The following is an 18,996-nucleotide window of genomic DNA, read 5'->3' as shown; positions in this document are numbered from 1 at the left end:
ATAAGAGGAGTCTGGTTTTCCTGGCTTTGCAGACAATTGTCTGATTTTTTCATATAACAGTCAGACTCTCTGGGCTTCTGTTCTCATCTATAAAACAGCAAGATGACTCTCTATCCCTATTAATCTAATAAGAATGTTCAAAGCTAAGAGGAGATAATACATAGGAGAGTGCTGTATACATTCCAGGTATCTTCCCCAATTAGTCACATGTGAGAGCTGAGCATCTTTGTAACCCTTTAGACAAGTTAGATATATGACTTTTTTCTCCCAGTCTTGCCACTATATTTCAAAATACCCTAATCATATTTTCCCTGTGTACTTCTTCAATTAGAAAATTAACACTCCCCATTTGAAAATAAAGTACACAAAAAAAAGATGACTTTTAAGAATATAAGTAATGAAATCTCAGGATTGATTTATCCATATTTGATAACACTGAGAGAATTATCATCATCTCCAAGATACAAAAAGTAAATTTTTAGCTTAGGTGCTAAAGGTAAAGACTTCATTTGAGCAGCAGGTCCTCCTGTCTCACCTTCTGCCTCACCTCCAACTCCCAAGACTTTCAGCCTCCTCATTGCACGAAGTACCAGAAAGAAGCTTACATGCCAACTACCGTGCTATTGGCACTTCTCTTTTGGTTTCTCCATTGTCTATACTAGATATGCTGGGCACTGAAGGTCAGCTGCCTCAGAGTCCTGAGAGGTCATTCTTATTGGATGTCTGTAAGACAAAGCAAAGGAAAGTTTAAAGGGAGACACCCATCCCAGTTCTGTTTGAAAGGAGCCTTTTCTTCAAAGCCATCTAGTCTAAGCCTTGGCTTTTAGACATAAAGAAATTGAGACTCAAAAAGTTTAAATGATTTAAGTGTTAAGAATTAATTAGTTCATTCAATCAACATATATTTATTTTATAGCCACTTTAGTTTTAAAGGTCCAACTGGAAGCAGTCTAGTAAATACAAATTTACTTAAAATAAGCAAGAACAAAATCCCTCAAGATTGCCTCTCTCTTTGCAGAGATTCTTATCCTCTTTTGTTCTATTCAGTACCATCTTTGCAGGAATTTTTTTTTTTCATTTGAACAGATTTTCTTTGACATCACATTCACATGTCTTCCCCTTTCACAGTGATAACAAAACATGTTTTCCTGATTACTGATTGATTTACATTCCCACTGGGGAACACTCTGCACAAGTGAAACAATTTTCATCCCCTTTCATTGTCCATAGTTGCAACTGGCCCATCACCCCAGCCAACACATCCCTCCTGGGAAGGAGCCTGAGTCACCTGTTTGTCTTTCTTTGCAGGGAGCCGAAGGGCAGAAGCCAGGGTGTGGATATGGAGGAAGGGCTTCAGACTATAAATCAGCTCACAAGGGATACAAGGGTGCACACCCAGATGGCCAGGGCACTCTTTCCAAAATCTTTAAACTGGTAAAGTAAACAATTATTACAGTCCATGAAATGCAGGGCCCACAGAACAAGAGAGACATGGCTGTCTGCACAGGACATCAGTCACAGACCTGTTAGGATGTTCAAGATGCTGTATGATCCCCATACATACTGAGGAACAGATTTTCCTCATTATCCGGTGGGGTCTGTGTGTCAGGAGGAACCTTTGTGAGCCTCTGGAGGCACTGCTGAGAATACTTTGCCAATAAGCCAAAGAGTGGAAGCTGTCTGTAAAGTGGGTTTTGGAGTGAGATTTTTAAGATAGTAATATATACATTTGCATTCCAGGCCCTGAAGAAAAGTTTTTCAAGGTATCTCCATCCCCATTAGAACTCTATCCCCCACAAGCGCCCTTTCCACTCGTGCCCAGTTATTAAATTCCGAAGCACCTCAAAGGTGGCTTGGGAGATAGCTGCTGTGCTAGGAATACAAGTCTCCCCTCATTCAGTGGGCTAAAATCTTTTTCATCTTTCTCTGGCCATAAATAGAAAAAACAAAGATCACTGATATTTTAATTCACTGTGCCATGAGAAATAAGAAAGACTTCAGGGGGTTATTCTAATTTCAAGAGCAAGTAACTGTCCACTTTTGAATATGAAAAATCATAGGATGTAGCAGGAATAGATTTTAGAAAGCACAGTGATCTGGAGATAATCTGTGACTTTCAGTTCCATTTGGGAGGAGCTTGTCATACTGATATATTATTCTATTTTGTTATATTTAGCCTTTTATACAAGTTGCTTTTTTTCTTCTTCTGGGTAGTAGACTCTCATGGAGAACACATTTCCTAATTGGACGCTTCTACTTCTTCCTCTTAATTACTGTATAAGGACAACTAACATTTATCATTTACTCTTAAGCAAAACCAGCTCACTCCCCAGCCTTAAATTGATGTTGGAACAATCAGGATTAAAACTATTCAGATTTGATTAAATCGATCCATGTCAACAATACTCAGTAAGCATCTTCCTACCTGGAACAAGGTACTTTATTTACAATTTAATGGGAGGAAGAATAAGATAGCAATCAAATAAATGCTCGGGGGTGGGGTAAGGGGGTGGGGGGGGGAAGGAAGAGTGGGAGGGGGACAGTGAGAGATCCAAACAAATTCCCTTCAGAGATTTCTATAGTCTTCAAGTGTGGGAAAAGGTATGAGATATGAGGGAAGTTGCATCTCAGGTGGGTTTAAAGGAAAAGAAGTACTTTAATATAAAATTATGAGGAGGAGTGTGCTTCAGGAGTAGAAGGCATTGCCTAATGGAGAGGAGAACAGAACTATTGAAATGTGATAGATTAGCATCTCATTTTCATTCAGCTGTCCTGTATCTCAGGATGTGAGAAGAGAAACAAGAATGGAGCAAGAATGGAAAGGTAGAGAAGCTGCAATCTGGTTATAGAACATATACATGTTCTACATGTACATACATGTACATACATAGAACATGAGGAAACCCGAATTTCCTCATATACATAACTATGTTCACATAGTTATGTATATGAGGAACTTCAGGTTTCCATCAATGGAATATCATAATTAAACTTCATGCTAACAAATAACAGGGTACAATGTGTCTAGAATGAGAGGCAACATAGTTAAGATTTTGGAATAAAATTCTGTGTTGGCCACTTACTACTTGTGTGATTTTAGCCAAATCAGTCCTTCTGTGCCTCAGTTTCCTTATCTCTGAAATGAGGGGGCTGTACTGGTGATCTCAAAGATCCTTTCTAGGAATAAATCAACAATCTCATAATCAGTACAGAGATAAATAAAGGGAGAAAACCACCAAAGTCCATTACACTATGCTACCAGATTTTTGGTTGAGAAAATCACAAGTAGTAAAAGCTTTCAGTTGGTATTTCTAGATTAGATTAAGAAACAAAGGAGGGCTTTCTATAGCTAAAATGGGATTACACGAATGGAGCTAGAGGAAGTCATGGATATTAACCAGAACTATTCTTGTGTTTATCCAGAAAAGTGGGATATCATGTTTCCTTGGCTTTGATTTATCATAGTTTAGGGAAGTTTAACATACATCCTGGGAATTGTATAATTACTGAGAAATATCAACTAATGTTTAAACAGTATTTTAAGGTTGCAAAGCCTTATATATCTTATCTAATTTGATTCTCACAAAAGCCCTGTAAATTTAGTCCTAATTTGATTCCCCCTCCCTTTTTTTTTTTTGTTGTTGTTGTTGTTGTTGTTGTTGTTGTTGTTGTTGTTGTTGTTGTTGTTGTTGTTGTTGTTGAGGCAATTGGGATTTGCCCAGGATCACACAGTTAGGAAGTGTTGTGTCTGAGGCAGGATCTGAACTCAGGATTTTGTGACTACAAATCAGTACTATGTCCATATCTACTATCTGGAAGCACATTATATATATTTATGTTTGTGTGCATGATAATACATATAGATGTGCACATATATACATTATATAATACATATTGTAGAATATGTGTATATATATGTATATATAGCCACATGCTCACATATGAATACACACAGATATATATTTCTAACTTTTTCTTATAGAGCATTATCTAAGGTTCTAAGAGGTTCAGTGACCTGTTCATGATCACACTGCTAGTATATGTCAAGAAGCAGGGCTGAAATTAATCTTATATTACTGCCTTTCATTAGCAACTGATTATCCAAATGTTATTTTTGTTCACAAAAAACAATGGTTTCACAGAGGGAATCAGAAACTCATTGTGACTATGTCTAAAATGGATACTGTGTTATAGGGAATATTGTAGTTTTATTTATCATTGGTACTTAAAAAAAAAAATTAGAGGTGCTGAAATTTCACTGAGACTGATGGAACAAGGCAGTTCTGAGTTAAAGAATAATCTGAAAGGGAGAATATTTTTAAAGAACTCTAGTTTCAGGGCTTTGAAAATAATTACAATTGGTTGGAACCAGTCACTACAAAAAAAAAAAAATCTAAGCAAGAGACATAGGTAGGCCTACTTTGAAAAGCCCAAATGAATCATTTGCAACTGAAATTATATGCAAATAATAAAAAAGAAAGTGTGGGAAGGGCAAGGAACATTCTCTCTGAAATCTTTTTCACACTATTTGCTTAGCAAATCCTTTTTTCCATAGATTGTACAGAGAGAAGCCAATCTAAGACAGAAAGCAGATTTTAATAGTAGGGAAACAATAAGTTTTTATTACAGGCACACTTCTCTGATGGCTGAGAGGTTTGTTCCTGTTTAATAGGCATTTATCTTGGGATTCACAATGGTGTCAGAGATTAGGTTGAGGTGGCATCTGATACAATTTAATTATCTTCTTTACCTTTTCCTAACAGTTCTCTCTTTTTTTTCCCCCCAAATGAGAAAGTGGGTGGTAAGGGGAAAAAGTTGGTATTTTGTCAGCTGAGAAAAGAGGAAAAATGGACATAGAAGGAAACTATTATAGACTTTTCAACTGTATTCCAAAAATAGGCAAGAAGGTTTCTCATTTCTATTTTGAATAGATAGGACTAGTTTTTGCATATAGAATAGGACAACTTTATCATAGATGCAGGCCCAGTGCTTGCAAGAGATACTGCTTGCTGAGCCATGACTCTTCATATTTCATATACAGCAATCAATTATTCCAGAGAGGCATTTCTGAGACATTACTGGGTAAAGAGAAGCCCATAAAGCACTTACAGAAAAGGCTTGTTTCAAATGTCAAGACAATTTCTTGCTGGTTGCTCATAGCATTTTACCATGTGCTAAGATGGCATCTTTTCTTTAAGGAGACTTCTTCCTGACTTTCACATTTAGTGATTTCAAATCCAGATTTCCTCTCACATTCTTTCCCTAAATTAATCACCCTTCTCTCCTTTCTGTAAGACTGAAGTAGAATGGCTCTACATACCAAGGGACCACTGAAATCTGGTTATACATGTGGCTCATCTCAAAAAAAGGTTCAGATTAATTTGCTAGTTACAGTTTTAGACTTTAAACTTTAGGCTTTAAAAAGAAGCAATTTAGGTGGCCAAGAATTGCAACTGAAAAGGAATATTTTAGGGAAGTAATATGGTCTGGTTCAATTTTAAATGCTTCCCTATCCTAAAAAAAGAAGCAAAATAATTAATCTTTAAAATTCAGTCTAATATAGTATGGAACAACAAAATCTGTACACAGTTAAAATCAACAAAGTAAAATAACTCTGGTGTAAAAATATTTATTTTTCCTTAAAATCATACTCTTTAAGCTAAGATGTCCAATGACACATTTGGAAGTAAAGACTACATGAGCTGATTTTAGATTTCTGAAAAAAACACTAAAGAGACTAACATGGTACCTCAAAGAATGTCAGGCACACACTTTTAGCTCACTTTTTGCATTAAATGATTATGTAGCTTTGTTTTTCCTTAATAACATCAGAATTCACCATTAAAGGCATTTTCTAAAGCAAATGTCACTGCTCTGGTTTGCCCCAGAGCGTAGAAGTGTGAGAGAAACACATTTTGGCTCAATATATGAAAGAATTCTCTTAACAACTTGGACTGTCTGATGAAGGAATGGGGCCTTTGCTAGAGAATAAGCTCCCTATCAGTGCAGGTATTCAAGTCTTTGAATGGTTATTTTTTCAGGTTTTCTCCAGAAGAGATTCCAATAAAGATAGACTAAAAACTAAAGTACCTTCTAAAACCATGAAATTATTTGATTCTTTTGAAATATTAATTCCTGTAGTGCAGGGGTTCTTAATATGGGATCCATAAATTTGTTTCTTAAAATACTCAGATAACTACATTTCAACATAATTGGCTTTCCTTATAATCATATGCATTTAAAAATATTATTTTGAGAAAGGCTCCATAAGTTTCATGAGACTGCAAAAAAGATCTATGACACACACAAAATTACTGCATTAATTAATGTATTCCATATCCTTGGAAGGTCTTTTCCACACTCCCTTGCCCCAGAAGACCTCTTTAACAGGTTACTTAAAGCAAGGCATATGTGTAGAGAAGAAAAAAGCACCTTCACGTGCCCTTCTCATTCCCTACTGCCCTGAGAAGACTACCCCATATAAGCTATGTAGAAAAACAAAAATGCTTTGTGATTTGTTAATTTCTTTTCTATTGTATTTTTAGTTAATTCTTTTGATGATTTAAAACAATACTTTCCTCATTTTTATATGTACATATTTATGTATATATACATATACACGCATATATGTGCATATATATATATATATAAATATAAAACAAGTTGATAATTGTTATACATAATATGTATATATACATATACACACATATATGTGCATATATATATATATATAAATATAAAACAAGTTGATAATTGTTAAAGCTGTTTTTTTCATTACTAAGTAACATCTTGCTTTCCTATGGCCCATAGTCAAAAAAAATTTTGAAAGAACCAAAGAGGGACTTTAATAGGTGAAAGACTTGTAAATCTGGACCACAATAACATATGGGAGAAAAGAATGAACATAATTCTTCAGATTCATTTAAATATTTCATCCCAAACTTGACAAAGTCAGTATACTCTTGTCTTTCTATGTTAAACTAAATTAGTAAAGGGTGACTCATTGTTTAGGGAGATATCACACAATTCTGGAAAACAGATGAAACATCTTTCCTTTTCTTATAGAGGATATATACCCAAATAGTATCTATAGCATTAGAACTGGACCAGAATCTGGTTTTGTACTCACTTCTCACACCACATTTCAATGGAACCCAAGAAACTGAATTGATGAAATCTGCCTTAACTCAAAGAAACACTAAAATGCTTCTCACTGTAACTTCACTATAAGGTCCTATAACATCAAACTGTTGAAAAAAATCAGAGAAATATTTCCTAAAGACAAGACAATTTAGTTTGAATCTTCCTTGACTATCCTTCACTTTGTGAATGGTTATTTGTGTGCTTGTGGCTACTGGATTCTTATCCTTTAGAGGTAACTTCATCCAATTACTCAAAGAATAATAATCACTTGTTTATGACTATCACCAATAGAAGAAAATATAAATCCTAGTAGTTTGTGTTAGAGTATCTAATTCCAAGGGAGAATTCACCCTTCAGGGCTAGAAAATTCAGTTAACAAGAGTCACAGGATTAGCCTGAAAAGTGAAATTAAAGGTTCAAACTGTTTCCCTACTAGGCTCCAACCTTCACACTGTTTCCAGATTAAGTTTTAAGCTGGTTTTGATCCCTTAACGACCCCCTCAATTAAAACCTTTTAATGGCTCCCTGCTGCCTAAGAAGAGAGACCAACTTCTCTAGTCAAGAAAGTAATTAAGACCTTCCATTCAGGCTTCAGCCTAACAAATGGGTCAAGATTCACCAAAACAGCCTGTGCTCTTTGTCTTTCCTGTCTGTATTACCAAGCTTCCCCCCTACCCCCTCTTTTCTTCCTATTGAAAACCTGTCCCATTCTTCAAGTCATACCCTGCTCCATAAAGCTTTCCCTCATTCCCCGAGTTAAAAATTTTTCTTAATTGCTCAGAATAATTGCACTTTCTTTGTAGCTCATTTATGCACTCCTGTTCTGTTTTGCATTACGTGGCTTCTTTTATTTGTTAGATTGTAAACTCCTTGCAGTGATCCTGTCTCTTCCACTCCATAGCACTCAGGTGGTTGTTGAACTTGAAACATTGGTGCCAAAATTTTTAGTGGCAGATCTGTAGTTAGTACGCCATCTATCCATTCAATTATCCAACAGCAATTCGCAAAGCATTGCCCTAGCCACTGGGTTGATACACAAAGATAATTGACCTAGTTGTTGCCCTCACAATCTAAAACACAAAGCAAGCACGCAGCTGGCCTACAGGAAGGGCCTATATATAGGCCTTCATGAAGTGGCTGTGATGATAGATGTGTACAGACCAGAACTACTCTTGACTAATTTTTGGCATTTTCTTTTCCATAGGGAGGAAGAGATAGTCGATCTGGATCGCCCATGGCTAGACGCTGAAGTTCTTCATTCTCTTTACAGAATTATGTACTTGGCTTCTTAATATAACTGCTTTAAATTTTTAATAATATTTGCATAAATTGCCTAGATAGACAAGCAATTTCTCACCTAATGTGTCCATTGAGTTGTGCGTGCAGTAAGTAGAGTCAGACAACATCTTACTGGCAATTTCTGGCCAACAACAGTTGAATGGAAAAGAAAAATTAAGAAACAGTTTTAAGTGCTTTTTTATGTTTTAAAATAAAATAACAGAGTCCTCAGAATATCCATTCTACTTTAGAATGCCCCACTCCATACCCAGAAATATATTGGTCTTCATTTTATCAAAGCTCATTCCATCAAATCTCTCCATCTTTGGATTTCTTTCTCACTGACCCAGTGCCTTAGAACGGCTCCACAGAACCAAAGCTTTTGTTCCTGAGCACTGCCATTGAAGACATGCCACTGTGGAAAACACACGTGCAGAGTTGGTATGGACTGTTGATCCAAGCTTACTTTTTTTTTTTAATGCCCCATTCTCTCACTTCAAAAACACTTTATTTTTCATAACAGGATTAGGCAGTCACAGAGTAGGTTTACAAATGTTGGGAGTTTCAGGTATGTGAAATGTGGGACAGGGCAGCTGTTAATAGATTTCATGTGATGAAGAAAAAAGGGGGAAGGAAATCCTTCCAGAATTGCATTTGTTCATCACACCCAAAAAATTTAAATTCGAGCGTGTGGCAGAGAAAGGAAAAGGACGTCAAACTAGGGCTGGGCTATTGCCTCAAAACAGGAAACAGAATTTCCCAGCAAAATGGACAATTCTGAGTGTACATGTGGCCACTGGATGTCACTGCTGCTCCACACAGGCAAAGATATCATAGTATTTCTTTAAGCAGTAATAAAAACCAAAGGCTAGTTTCCTGTAATAAAACCAAGAAATCTAGTTTCCTGCAATAAAACCAAGAAGTCTAGTTTCCTAAAGGAAGCCCGCTCGCTAGCTAGGAGATTTTCAGATAGTTCTGCACATCTCACAGTAGCATTGATAGTTTTCTTGTTGGCCTGGCAGTGTCAAACTGGTAAGCTGCTCTGAAACCGTAAAACCAGTCCTAAGTTTTTAATGGCAGTGCGTAAGCCAGTCCCCAGCTACTGTGAAAACTTGACTACTATAGTTGCCTCCTAGAGATAGCTAGAAATAATGAATTAGACATAGATATGTAACCATTCAAGAATATACTGACTTATCTACATGTGGTCTGGAATGCACCAACCATATGTGAATTTAAAAAAAAAAAAAAGCTCTTCTGAATTGCACTGTTTTCTAACTTAAATAAGCCAAATGTTTCTAAACACTAATTCTAATATATTGATTGATCCAAATATTTTGGTTCTAGTATATTCTTTATAGCCAACAATAGAGCATCCATTGATGGCAACCAGCTTTCTTTAATGTTAATGGGTACCAAGAATAGTTAATGCCCCAATGCACTATTTTAAATTCCAGTTCACCTTTATAGTTTACATATAATGCAATGTCTGTTAACATATAGCAATGCATGAAGAGAGGGTAAAGAAAAACAGGAACAAAGTTAAGGAGAAAAAACCCTCCAAATTGTTCAGCAAGGAAAAAAAATTACATCTTTGAGATAGATTGCTGAATGTCTTATCTCTCTGTAGATGTGTTTTCTCTCTGTAGCTTCCCTGCCCAAAATAAACTCTGCAATATATTTGAGTTTAAAAGTCTACAATGTGCTCAAAAGTGAAATCTTAAGCTTATAAAAATGATTGAAATAAAAATAATAAACATTTAATATTATTTGGTTGAGATGTCTTATTTCACTGTGTCAGTCTCAAAATATGGGTGCTTGTAGGACAGGGGCTATGGGTCTCAAGAGCTGATTTTTGCAGTACCCGCCATAGTAACAAACATCTGTACAACTTTAGGGTTTCTTCTTGGATAATATTATTAGAGTGTTGTAGAAAACAATGAAATAGAAAGACACCATTACAAGCAAAGGGGATTCACAGGCATATTTTTCAATAAACATGTATCAAGTATTTATAAATTATTAGTGTTCAAACACCCCATGGGCATTATTTTGAAATGCTTTTGGGATAGAGTGCTGTCATTAGTTATGGACATTTCCAAACTTATTTTGAAATTTATTTTTTTATTCACCTTTCATCACCCTACTTCATTGGAAGTGAGGAATGGGAACTACTGGTTCCTTTTTTATATCTGGCCACTTCTGACTTGTAAAGGGAAATGTAAAGAATTGATTTCTAAATCTACAGGCAATCACAAAACTTTGCCTTCATATCAAGACTTGCGAACTTGAGAATCTAGTTCTTTTCAAGGGATTTTTCCTGAGATTCTATTATGCAAGAGTAAGTAAGACTGGCAAAGGCTATACAAATGAATAAGATTATGCTGGTTTTCAGAGAAATTATTACTTTGGGGAAGAGGTATGAATAGTAAACTAAAAGGACACAAGTAAGTACAATATAAATCAGAATACAACTTTCTTAAGAAAAATACAAAATTGTGATGGGGAATTGAAACAGGGAAAGTTTGTAACTGCTTTGGGGGTTTAGGGAAAATGAGTAAAGACTTTATGAGGGAAGTAGCATTTTGAATTGGGTCTTAAAGGATAGTCATATATATCACAGCATGAAGGAGAAATAAAGATACAGAGAGACAGTTTTCAAGGCAGAAGAAACACAATGAGCAAAGATGGAGAACAAAGGGATTGAGCTCAGTGGACTTTTGACTCTCTCAGTGTGCTAAAACATAAAACAGGAGTGTAGTAAGAGATATGGGCAGAAAAAGATTGGATTTGGGGGATGAGATATCCTGGACAGGCAAGTCAAAGGAGTCTGGACTTAATTCTGCAAATAATGGAGATTAATAAAAATTTCTGAGAAGGGGAGTATCAAGTTCAGAGTTCTAGGAAGATTGATTTGACATTGGTGGGCAAGATCACTTATAGGGAGAACAATCTAAGATATGGAAGGCTACAGCAATCATCTGGGTCATGGGTAATAAAGACTTGAACTAGAGTAATGGTATTGAACATAGAAAGAAGACAAATGGTAAGAGTCTTTGAGATAGATAAGACCTAATTTTTTTTTATAGTTTTAGTCTTTGTATCCACATGAATAGGTCACAGTTGATGCTTTAAAATGCTTGTTAACTGATTTAGAAAGCAGAATTAATAGGGCACCATGATTAAATGATGAGGATAGATGAGGTCAAAGATGATTTCAATTAATACTAAGGCCTCCATATGCTAAAACATTCCATTCCAGCCCCAACTCTTTTTTTTTTTTTTTTGGCAGGGTGAGAAATCATTTAGAACTCAATACTTTTAAAGGTTTCTATAAAGATATTTAAGATTTATTCAATATATTTAAAAACAAATGTAATTAAGAGAGAAAATTCAGTTCTATTATGAGTCCACAATTATGAGAAGATTCTCTGTGAAAAATGAGTAAAAAAGCATTTATTAAGTGTTTACTACTAACAAAACAGTAGATATACAAACAAAAGAGTGCCTATTCTCAAGAAGTTCACTTCTTAAGAGGAGTAAACAACACATAGAAATTTTCAGCTATATTTGATGGACAGAAGCCCATGGCTATTAGGTACAGTAAGTATAATGCATTTAATGACATTTTACTTTTAAATCATTAGTTTCTGATATTGAACCATTCAACAGTGATAAAGGCTTTAATATCCAGAACCTTTTCTTATGTGCCTTCAGCATCTGGATAGTCCAGTACCAGCAGCACTTTTTTGGGAGATTGCTTCCTAGGATGGTGGCTTTGAGGCAGGGCTGCAAGTAGGGTCATTGATCTGGGGAGTATTGCCATCTGCAAGGCTCTTGGGCTTCTTAGCAGTTGTATTGGTGGTAGCAAGGAAAGTGGGTCTTTTCTCCTCAGTGGTTGCTCCCGTCAGTGACTGGTATCTAGCCAAAGTTGCCCATGGTCTGGGGCACACCATTATTCCTCAGGTTCTCTTGTATTCTGGATTCTGTGCCATCTTCATTGGGTCTGAGGAAATGCAATGACTGGGATCATGGTAGTGGTTTGACCTAGTTGGCAAATGCCACCCCCTATCTTTCCCTCAAGATTCCCTGTTGTTTGACTTAGACTGGCTTTCACTGGAAAACAAAAAGTTAAAACATCTGATTTTAGCTTTTTTTGAATCCACACCTAACAAAAAATGTGTAATTTTTCTACATCAGTTGTTACATGTTATTTGCTAAAATGAGCCGAAGTTACATGGTTAAAAAGATCAATATATTAAAGTCCCATGAATGAAAACTCTTCCTTCAATGTTGGAATATGTGCTATTAACAGATTCAGATGCTAAGATATTGCATTAACCAGGAAAACTAAGTTTTTACAATCAGATTCACTGAAAAAATTTTCTAATTAACAACTTACTATACAGACAATACTTCTTCCCTCTTCAGTTCAGAATTTAAGGCTCAACCTTTGCATTACCATAGTACAAAGCAAATCAATCCATTCATGACAATGAAAGGACAGAGAGAATCACAAGGTGATTGTTAATAGTGCACATCAGACCCAGAGAAAGGATTGCTACAGTTTTAGGGCAACAAGGTAAAGGATGAAAGGATGAGATGGAAAGGGAACACACTGCTGAAAAAAGGGTTACAAACTAGGAAAGAAGAGATAAACATTTTGAGGATTAATTTTATGAAAAAGAACCATATTATATTTTAACATGTTTAACATATATTGGATTACTTGCCATCTAGGGAAGGGGGTGGGGAGGAGGGGAAAATTTGAAACACGAGGTTTTACAAGGGTCAGTGTTGAAAAATTATCCATGCATATATTTTTAAAATAAAAAGCTTTAATTAAAAAGTAACCATATTACAATTTTTTGACTTAAACTTTTCTCTTCAATATAGATTAACTTCCAAAGCTTTGAACTGGTTGTTCTTCTCCTTAACACCTTCTCCCTCCTTCCTAACAAATACCTATAAAGGTATTTGTTAATTTTTATTTCTCCATTGCGTGTACATTTAAATACTAAATTCAATTCTATCACTAAGTGCCTATAATGTACAAAATACTGTGCTAAATATTACAGGGTTTATAAAGATGAGTTAAAATTCATTCCTGTATCTCCAGGAACTTAAAATGTAATAAGGAGGATTAAGTACAAAACTAAACTGTAGAATGAGATGGGATATTTCCATAGAAGTAACAAAATACTACAGAACTTCAGAGGAAAAGATTTTATTTTATGGGAAATGGGAAATTGTTCACTGTATCTGAGCTAGGGAGAAAAATGGTAAGAATTGTTTATTAGGAAGATGATCTGGCAATGCTGTGTAGGATTAATTGTGGTAGCTAAGAGGGAGATGGGAAAACGAGCATTGTAGCAGTAGAAATAGAAAGGATAAAAAAGGCAGAATTAGTAGGATTTAGTCTCTAACTGGAAGTAAATGGCAAAATAATGAGTTAAAAATGTCTACAGACACTGGCCTGGGAAATAATGGCATCAATGTCAGTGGAGTGTGTATGTGCTGAGAATAATAATTATCAACCATCTTCAAGATTTAGAAAGAAGCTGATGTGGGACAAAAATATATTTGGAATTAAGCTTATACTATTTAAATTCATTATTATTATGTGGTCATGCTTTAGAAATGATTTATTGCATATGAAGATCAAATACTATATTTTAGGTTATTTATTATTTTTAGTCAGATCAACAAGTATTTTATTAAATGTGGTGTTCTCTTCTTTTTTATAATATGATCGTTCTCTGTGGGAGCAGGTTTCTTGGGGAGGTTTCTGGAGGTAGCCTTAGTTTCAGTTCAAGTAATAATCACTCCAAATGTAGCCAGGTATTAAAAGTTCAGATCTTTTATTGCTTCCTCCAAAATAGCCCGGTTAATTTTCTTAGAGGCCTCTCTCTTTCCTTGGTTCCAAGAGCTCTTGCAGCTTGTCTTTTAGCTCTTCCAGCTTCTACCTCTAGCTTAACTCCAACTCGTGGCTTCTCAATCTCCAACTGACGCTCCCCTCTCAATCTTTTCAACTGAACTCTCCTGAGGGAGCTCAGCTGTTTTTATGCTCTTTTAGAAGTGTAAACTCAAAGGTTGATGCCTCCTCGAGAGTGGGCTTATGAGAGGTGTGAATTTGGATATCTCATACTGAACCCTGAAATCTCCCAAACTTGTGAACTAATGTGTGAGCTCTAAAGGTGTTAACTTAAGCATTGTTTCTCTTAATAGTAGTGACTTAACACCTTGTAAGGATTTGCTCTAATGTGTGAACACATAAGCATTGTATCAATTCCATTGAGTTAACACTAGGATTCTAACAATGAAGCAACTTACTATTCCTTAAGCACTATGTCTTAAGCACTATTCTGAGCATACAAAGAAAAGCAAATATTGCCCCTTCGGTCTAGGAGCTCACAATCTATTGTGTGTGGTGATGGGGGACACAACAACATACAAACATGTACAAACAACAGATATCTCACACAAAGAGATAATATTAGAAGGAAGGTCACTAACATTAATTAGTACTGGGAAAGGCTTCTTACAGGTGGTGAGATTTTAGTTTAGACTTAAAGGAATGAAGCTAGATGATACGAAGTGAGGAAGGAAAAAAATGTAGGCAAACAGGATCAGTTAGTAAAATGACCCAGAGTAGGGAGATGGCATGTGTGTGAGGAACAGCAAACAATAACTGGATTGTAATGTACATGGAGGGAAGTAAGAGATAAGAGTGGAAAGGTAGGAAGGGGCCAAATTCAGGAGTTTAAAAGCCATTTGTTGTTTCTGAGAATTCACTTAGAATTTTCTTATCACACTGGAATGGTTTGCATTTCTTTCTCTAGCTCATTTTATAAATGAGGAAACTGAGGCAAGGAGATGAAGTGACTTACCCAGGGTCACACAATTAACGTGAGGCAGGATTTGGATTTGGGTCTTTCTGACTCCAAGCCTGACACTTTATCTGTCACTATCCAAAAGACATAGGGGGATTTTGTATTTGACTGTGGAGACTGGACTAGTGAGCCACTAGGGTTTATTAAATCTACAGGACGAGGGGAGAGACTTGAGGCAGGGAGGCCCAAAATAAAGTTATTGTAATAGTCACAGAATGAGGTGTTAAGGACTCAAACCAGGATTCTGGCAGTATCAGGAGAGGAGTGGGGAGGAAGCATGAGAAATGGAATCAATGGAACTTAGCAACATACTAATATGGTGACTCAGATAGTGAGGTGTCAAGGATGATATATAGGTCACAAACTTCAGTGACTAGGAACTGAAAGATGTTGATGTTGCTTACCGAAAAATTCTAAGTAAATTATATTTGAAAGAAAATCTACTTCAGAAATTCTGTATTTCATGATATGGTTTCCCCAAAAATATCAAGGACAAAATTTGAATAGTAAATAAAATACTTCCCATTAAAATTTGAGCTTCTTAAGGGAAAGGGTTGTTTTTGCCTTTCTCTATATCCCCAGAGCTTAGCTAAATGTTTGGCCCATTCTAAACACGTAATAGATGTTTGATCACTTCTACACTCTTAGATATGTTAACTAAGTACTGACATTAGGAAAAACAAAACAAAACAAAAACATAGAATCCATGGATTCTAGAACTAGAATGGTTTTTAACACTCTAGTTCAATACACCTCAACTGACAAATGAAGAAATTTGATTCCAAAGACAATGACTTTTTCAAGATCAGATTACAAAAATATGGATAAACCTAATGTTTTTCCTAGTAATTTTGTTGGTAGGAAGACACAAATATTAAATATCTACGATACGGCAATCAATCCTTATGCTAAGCCTTTTACAAATATCATTTCATTTGATCCTCACAACCACTCTGGGAAATAGGTGCTATTATCCCTATCCCTGTTTTGAAGGAACTGAGAAAAATAGAGGCTAACTACTTTCCAGAGGCAAACAGGTAAGTGTCTGATGATCAATTTAAATTCAAGTCTTCCTGTCCAGCATCTACCCATCTAAAGAGATGAAACTTTATTTTTTTCCAATTAACAAATCATAGTTTTAAGGACACAAAGTAAAGGTAAAGACAAAAGTTTGAAAGACAACAAAGCATTCAGTCAGGAAGAAATGGAAATCATACGTTATATCACTGGGATAGCCTTGAAAAGCCATTTAAATCAGTCCACTCCCATCCCAGATAAGGAAATGGATTTAAAAATTAAATGATTACATTGATTGTTTCCACTTTGCCAGAATGTGTAATTGAGGAAAGTTAAATTCTTATTTTGACATTTCAACTGGACAATGAACATACAATAAATTCTTTAAAGCATTTAAGATTATATATTAAAGACATGAAAGAATCTTAGTCATTTAGTCCAGCCATAAAGGAATTTTACATGTAAGGGAATAGAAGCCCAAAGAAGCTACTCTAAGGTCACACACATAATCAAAGGTGATGAGAATTTGAACTCAGGTCCTCTGACTTCAAATCTATTGTTACTTTCTCATTCATTTTTTTTTTTTTAAAGTCTTTAAAAATCATATGACAACTAGAGCAGTATTCCAAAGAAATCCCAACAGTCTTTATGCTGGGGTACTAGTGCTAAATATTTTTATTTCCATTTTCAAGGTTTGAAAGTGTTAAATTTTTCTTATCTTAAACATATGAATATAAAAATAAAAATCACTATCAAGAGACTGTCTTTTTGTGCCACTCCAAACCCCATAGTATAATATACAGGCACTAAAACTTAAAAGTTCAAAAAAACATTGCTGACAAAATTAGATTCATTGTACAATAGCAATTGGGAATATAATCAATTATGACACTGATCTTTCATTTTAGCAAACATACATAGAATGCAGCTGGGTTGTTTCCAAAGGCTTAAGAGAAGTATCTTACCAGAACTCTATTTCAAGCAATTTTTTTTACTACTAGAAATGTTGGAATTGATTGCACATAGATCCTTAACTGGACTTACGTTTTTAGTAGAATCTAAATTTGTTCTACTGTGGCTGAACCCACTGAGGCTGCTCCGCAATCTAGACAATCTTCAGACAAAAACATAGATGGGGGAGGGCAGCTTGTGTTTTTGTTTTATGTTTCTTTTTTAGCTAGAAATGCCTGTTACCAAAGTATGGATAGGTTTGTGGACAGCAGAGTGACATTACTCTGCTGAATGGAACAATATTATTTCTCACGCTTTTGTGCATTAGGGTGTCTGAAGCAGTTTTTCTTCTATTTCTCATAATTTGATTTTTTTTTTTTTTTTTTTTGCTGGGGCAACTGGGATTAAGTGACTTGCCCATAGTCATACAGCTAGGAAGTGTTAAGTTTCTGAGACCAGATTTGAACTCAGGTCCTCCTGACTTCAGGGATGGTGCTCTAACTACTATGCCATTTAGCTGCCCCTTGTAATTCAACTTCTTAGAAATAAAGATATATCTAACTACAAAAATAAGTTTAGAAGCAGATATTTTGTGTATGTGAAACATACATTATTTCAGTAATATACAGGATACAACAAAATGAGAACATCTATAAGCTTCAAGTATTGGGGGATTTTGTCTAGAGCAGCATCTATTGTTTATGGGTAGATAAGCTTTCGCAGTTTTTTAAGATTATAAAATATGATTAAAGAGAGGCAGTCAATATGTTTAGATTAAATATATTCTTTAAAAATGAATAAAAAAGTAACTGATGGAAAACAACAAAGTGATTTTCCCTTAAAGAACAAAATAATTAAATATGCAGGAGCTTTTTAATAATATAAAATACTATTTTTATTTTTCAAAGCCAGTACATTTGGCTTTGTGCAGACTGCTTATGCATTTCTAATACAAAATTGGATTAAATAAATTTCATCTGATGCATAAATAAACCATGAAACCAATTTGAAGGTAAAAAAAGTAACTTCCATGTTTTAAAAAATTAACTTTCTAAAATTTCTACAGTTATTAACCACCAAGAACAGATCACTCTGTCATGGTAGAATTTGTAAAAGAATAAAACACAAATCCAGATTTCATCAATACAAAAGTCATCAAACTACACACACACACACACACACACACACACACACACACACGCATATGTGTGTGCATGTATATATATATATATCATATATATATATGTCAATACACACAAAAGGTTAAGTAGCAATGTTTGTTAAAACTACTTGTTTCTCCCATAATTTACATTGATTAACTCGAATTTTAATTGCTTTAAACATTTAATTAGCCAACCATAATAAGTTATAATAGTATTTCTGTGTACTTTCTTTGAGGAAGGGAATGAATTCAAATCTTGACAACATTTTGAATTTTTCACATGATTTATCAATTCTGCCAAGATAAATGCAAGGATCTGTCATGGATGTAATAAGGTCAGCAATTTGGCACAAAAATTCTGCTGTTCCCACCTTTTAAAGAAAATAGCAGATATAGATGAGCTTGAAAAGTGCAAAATTTTTATTGTGCTACTAAAATTATTGAAAGGTAAACAAAAAGGTTCCACAGGGACCTTAGCAGGGATATCATATTAGGGCAAAAACAAACCAAAAACCCGATTTTTGTAAAGTTTGGCTGTTAAAATGTCCATGA

General features: G+C 35.1%; 1 protein-coding gene across 6 annotated transcripts in view; it reads left to right on the top strand.

Annotated features, from left to right (window-relative positions):
* MBP (myelin basic protein) overlaps positions 1–10,190 on the top strand; it is a 205,306-nt gene extending 195,116 nt beyond the window's left edge. For 3 of the 6 annotated variants that reach the window (XR_007949367.1, XM_051970547.1, XM_051970546.1), the window contains 2 exons: positions 1,309–1,434; positions 8,348–10,190. Coding sequence is in view for 5 of the 6 variants with exons in the window: in XM_051970547.1 (XP_051826507.1) it covers positions 1,309–1,434; positions 8,348–8,392 (171 nt within the window). In the remaining variant the exon portion in view is untranslated. The remainder of the gene's footprint in view (positions 1–1,308; positions 1,435–8,347) is intronic. The other 3 variants (XM_051970548.1, XM_051970550.1, XM_051970549.1) reach the window with 1 other exon arrangement.
* The last annotated feature ends 8,806 nt before the right edge of the window (positions 10,191–18,996 follow it).

Source organism: Antechinus flavipes, chromosome 1 (assembly GCF_016432865.1).
Source record: "Antechinus flavipes isolate AdamAnt ecotype Samford, QLD, Australia chromosome 1, AdamAnt_v2, whole genome shotgun sequence".
NCBI lineage: Eukaryota > Metazoa > Chordata > Mammalia > Dasyuromorphia > Dasyuridae > Antechinus > Antechinus flavipes.
This window is presented reverse-complemented; position numbering and strand designations above follow the sequence as displayed.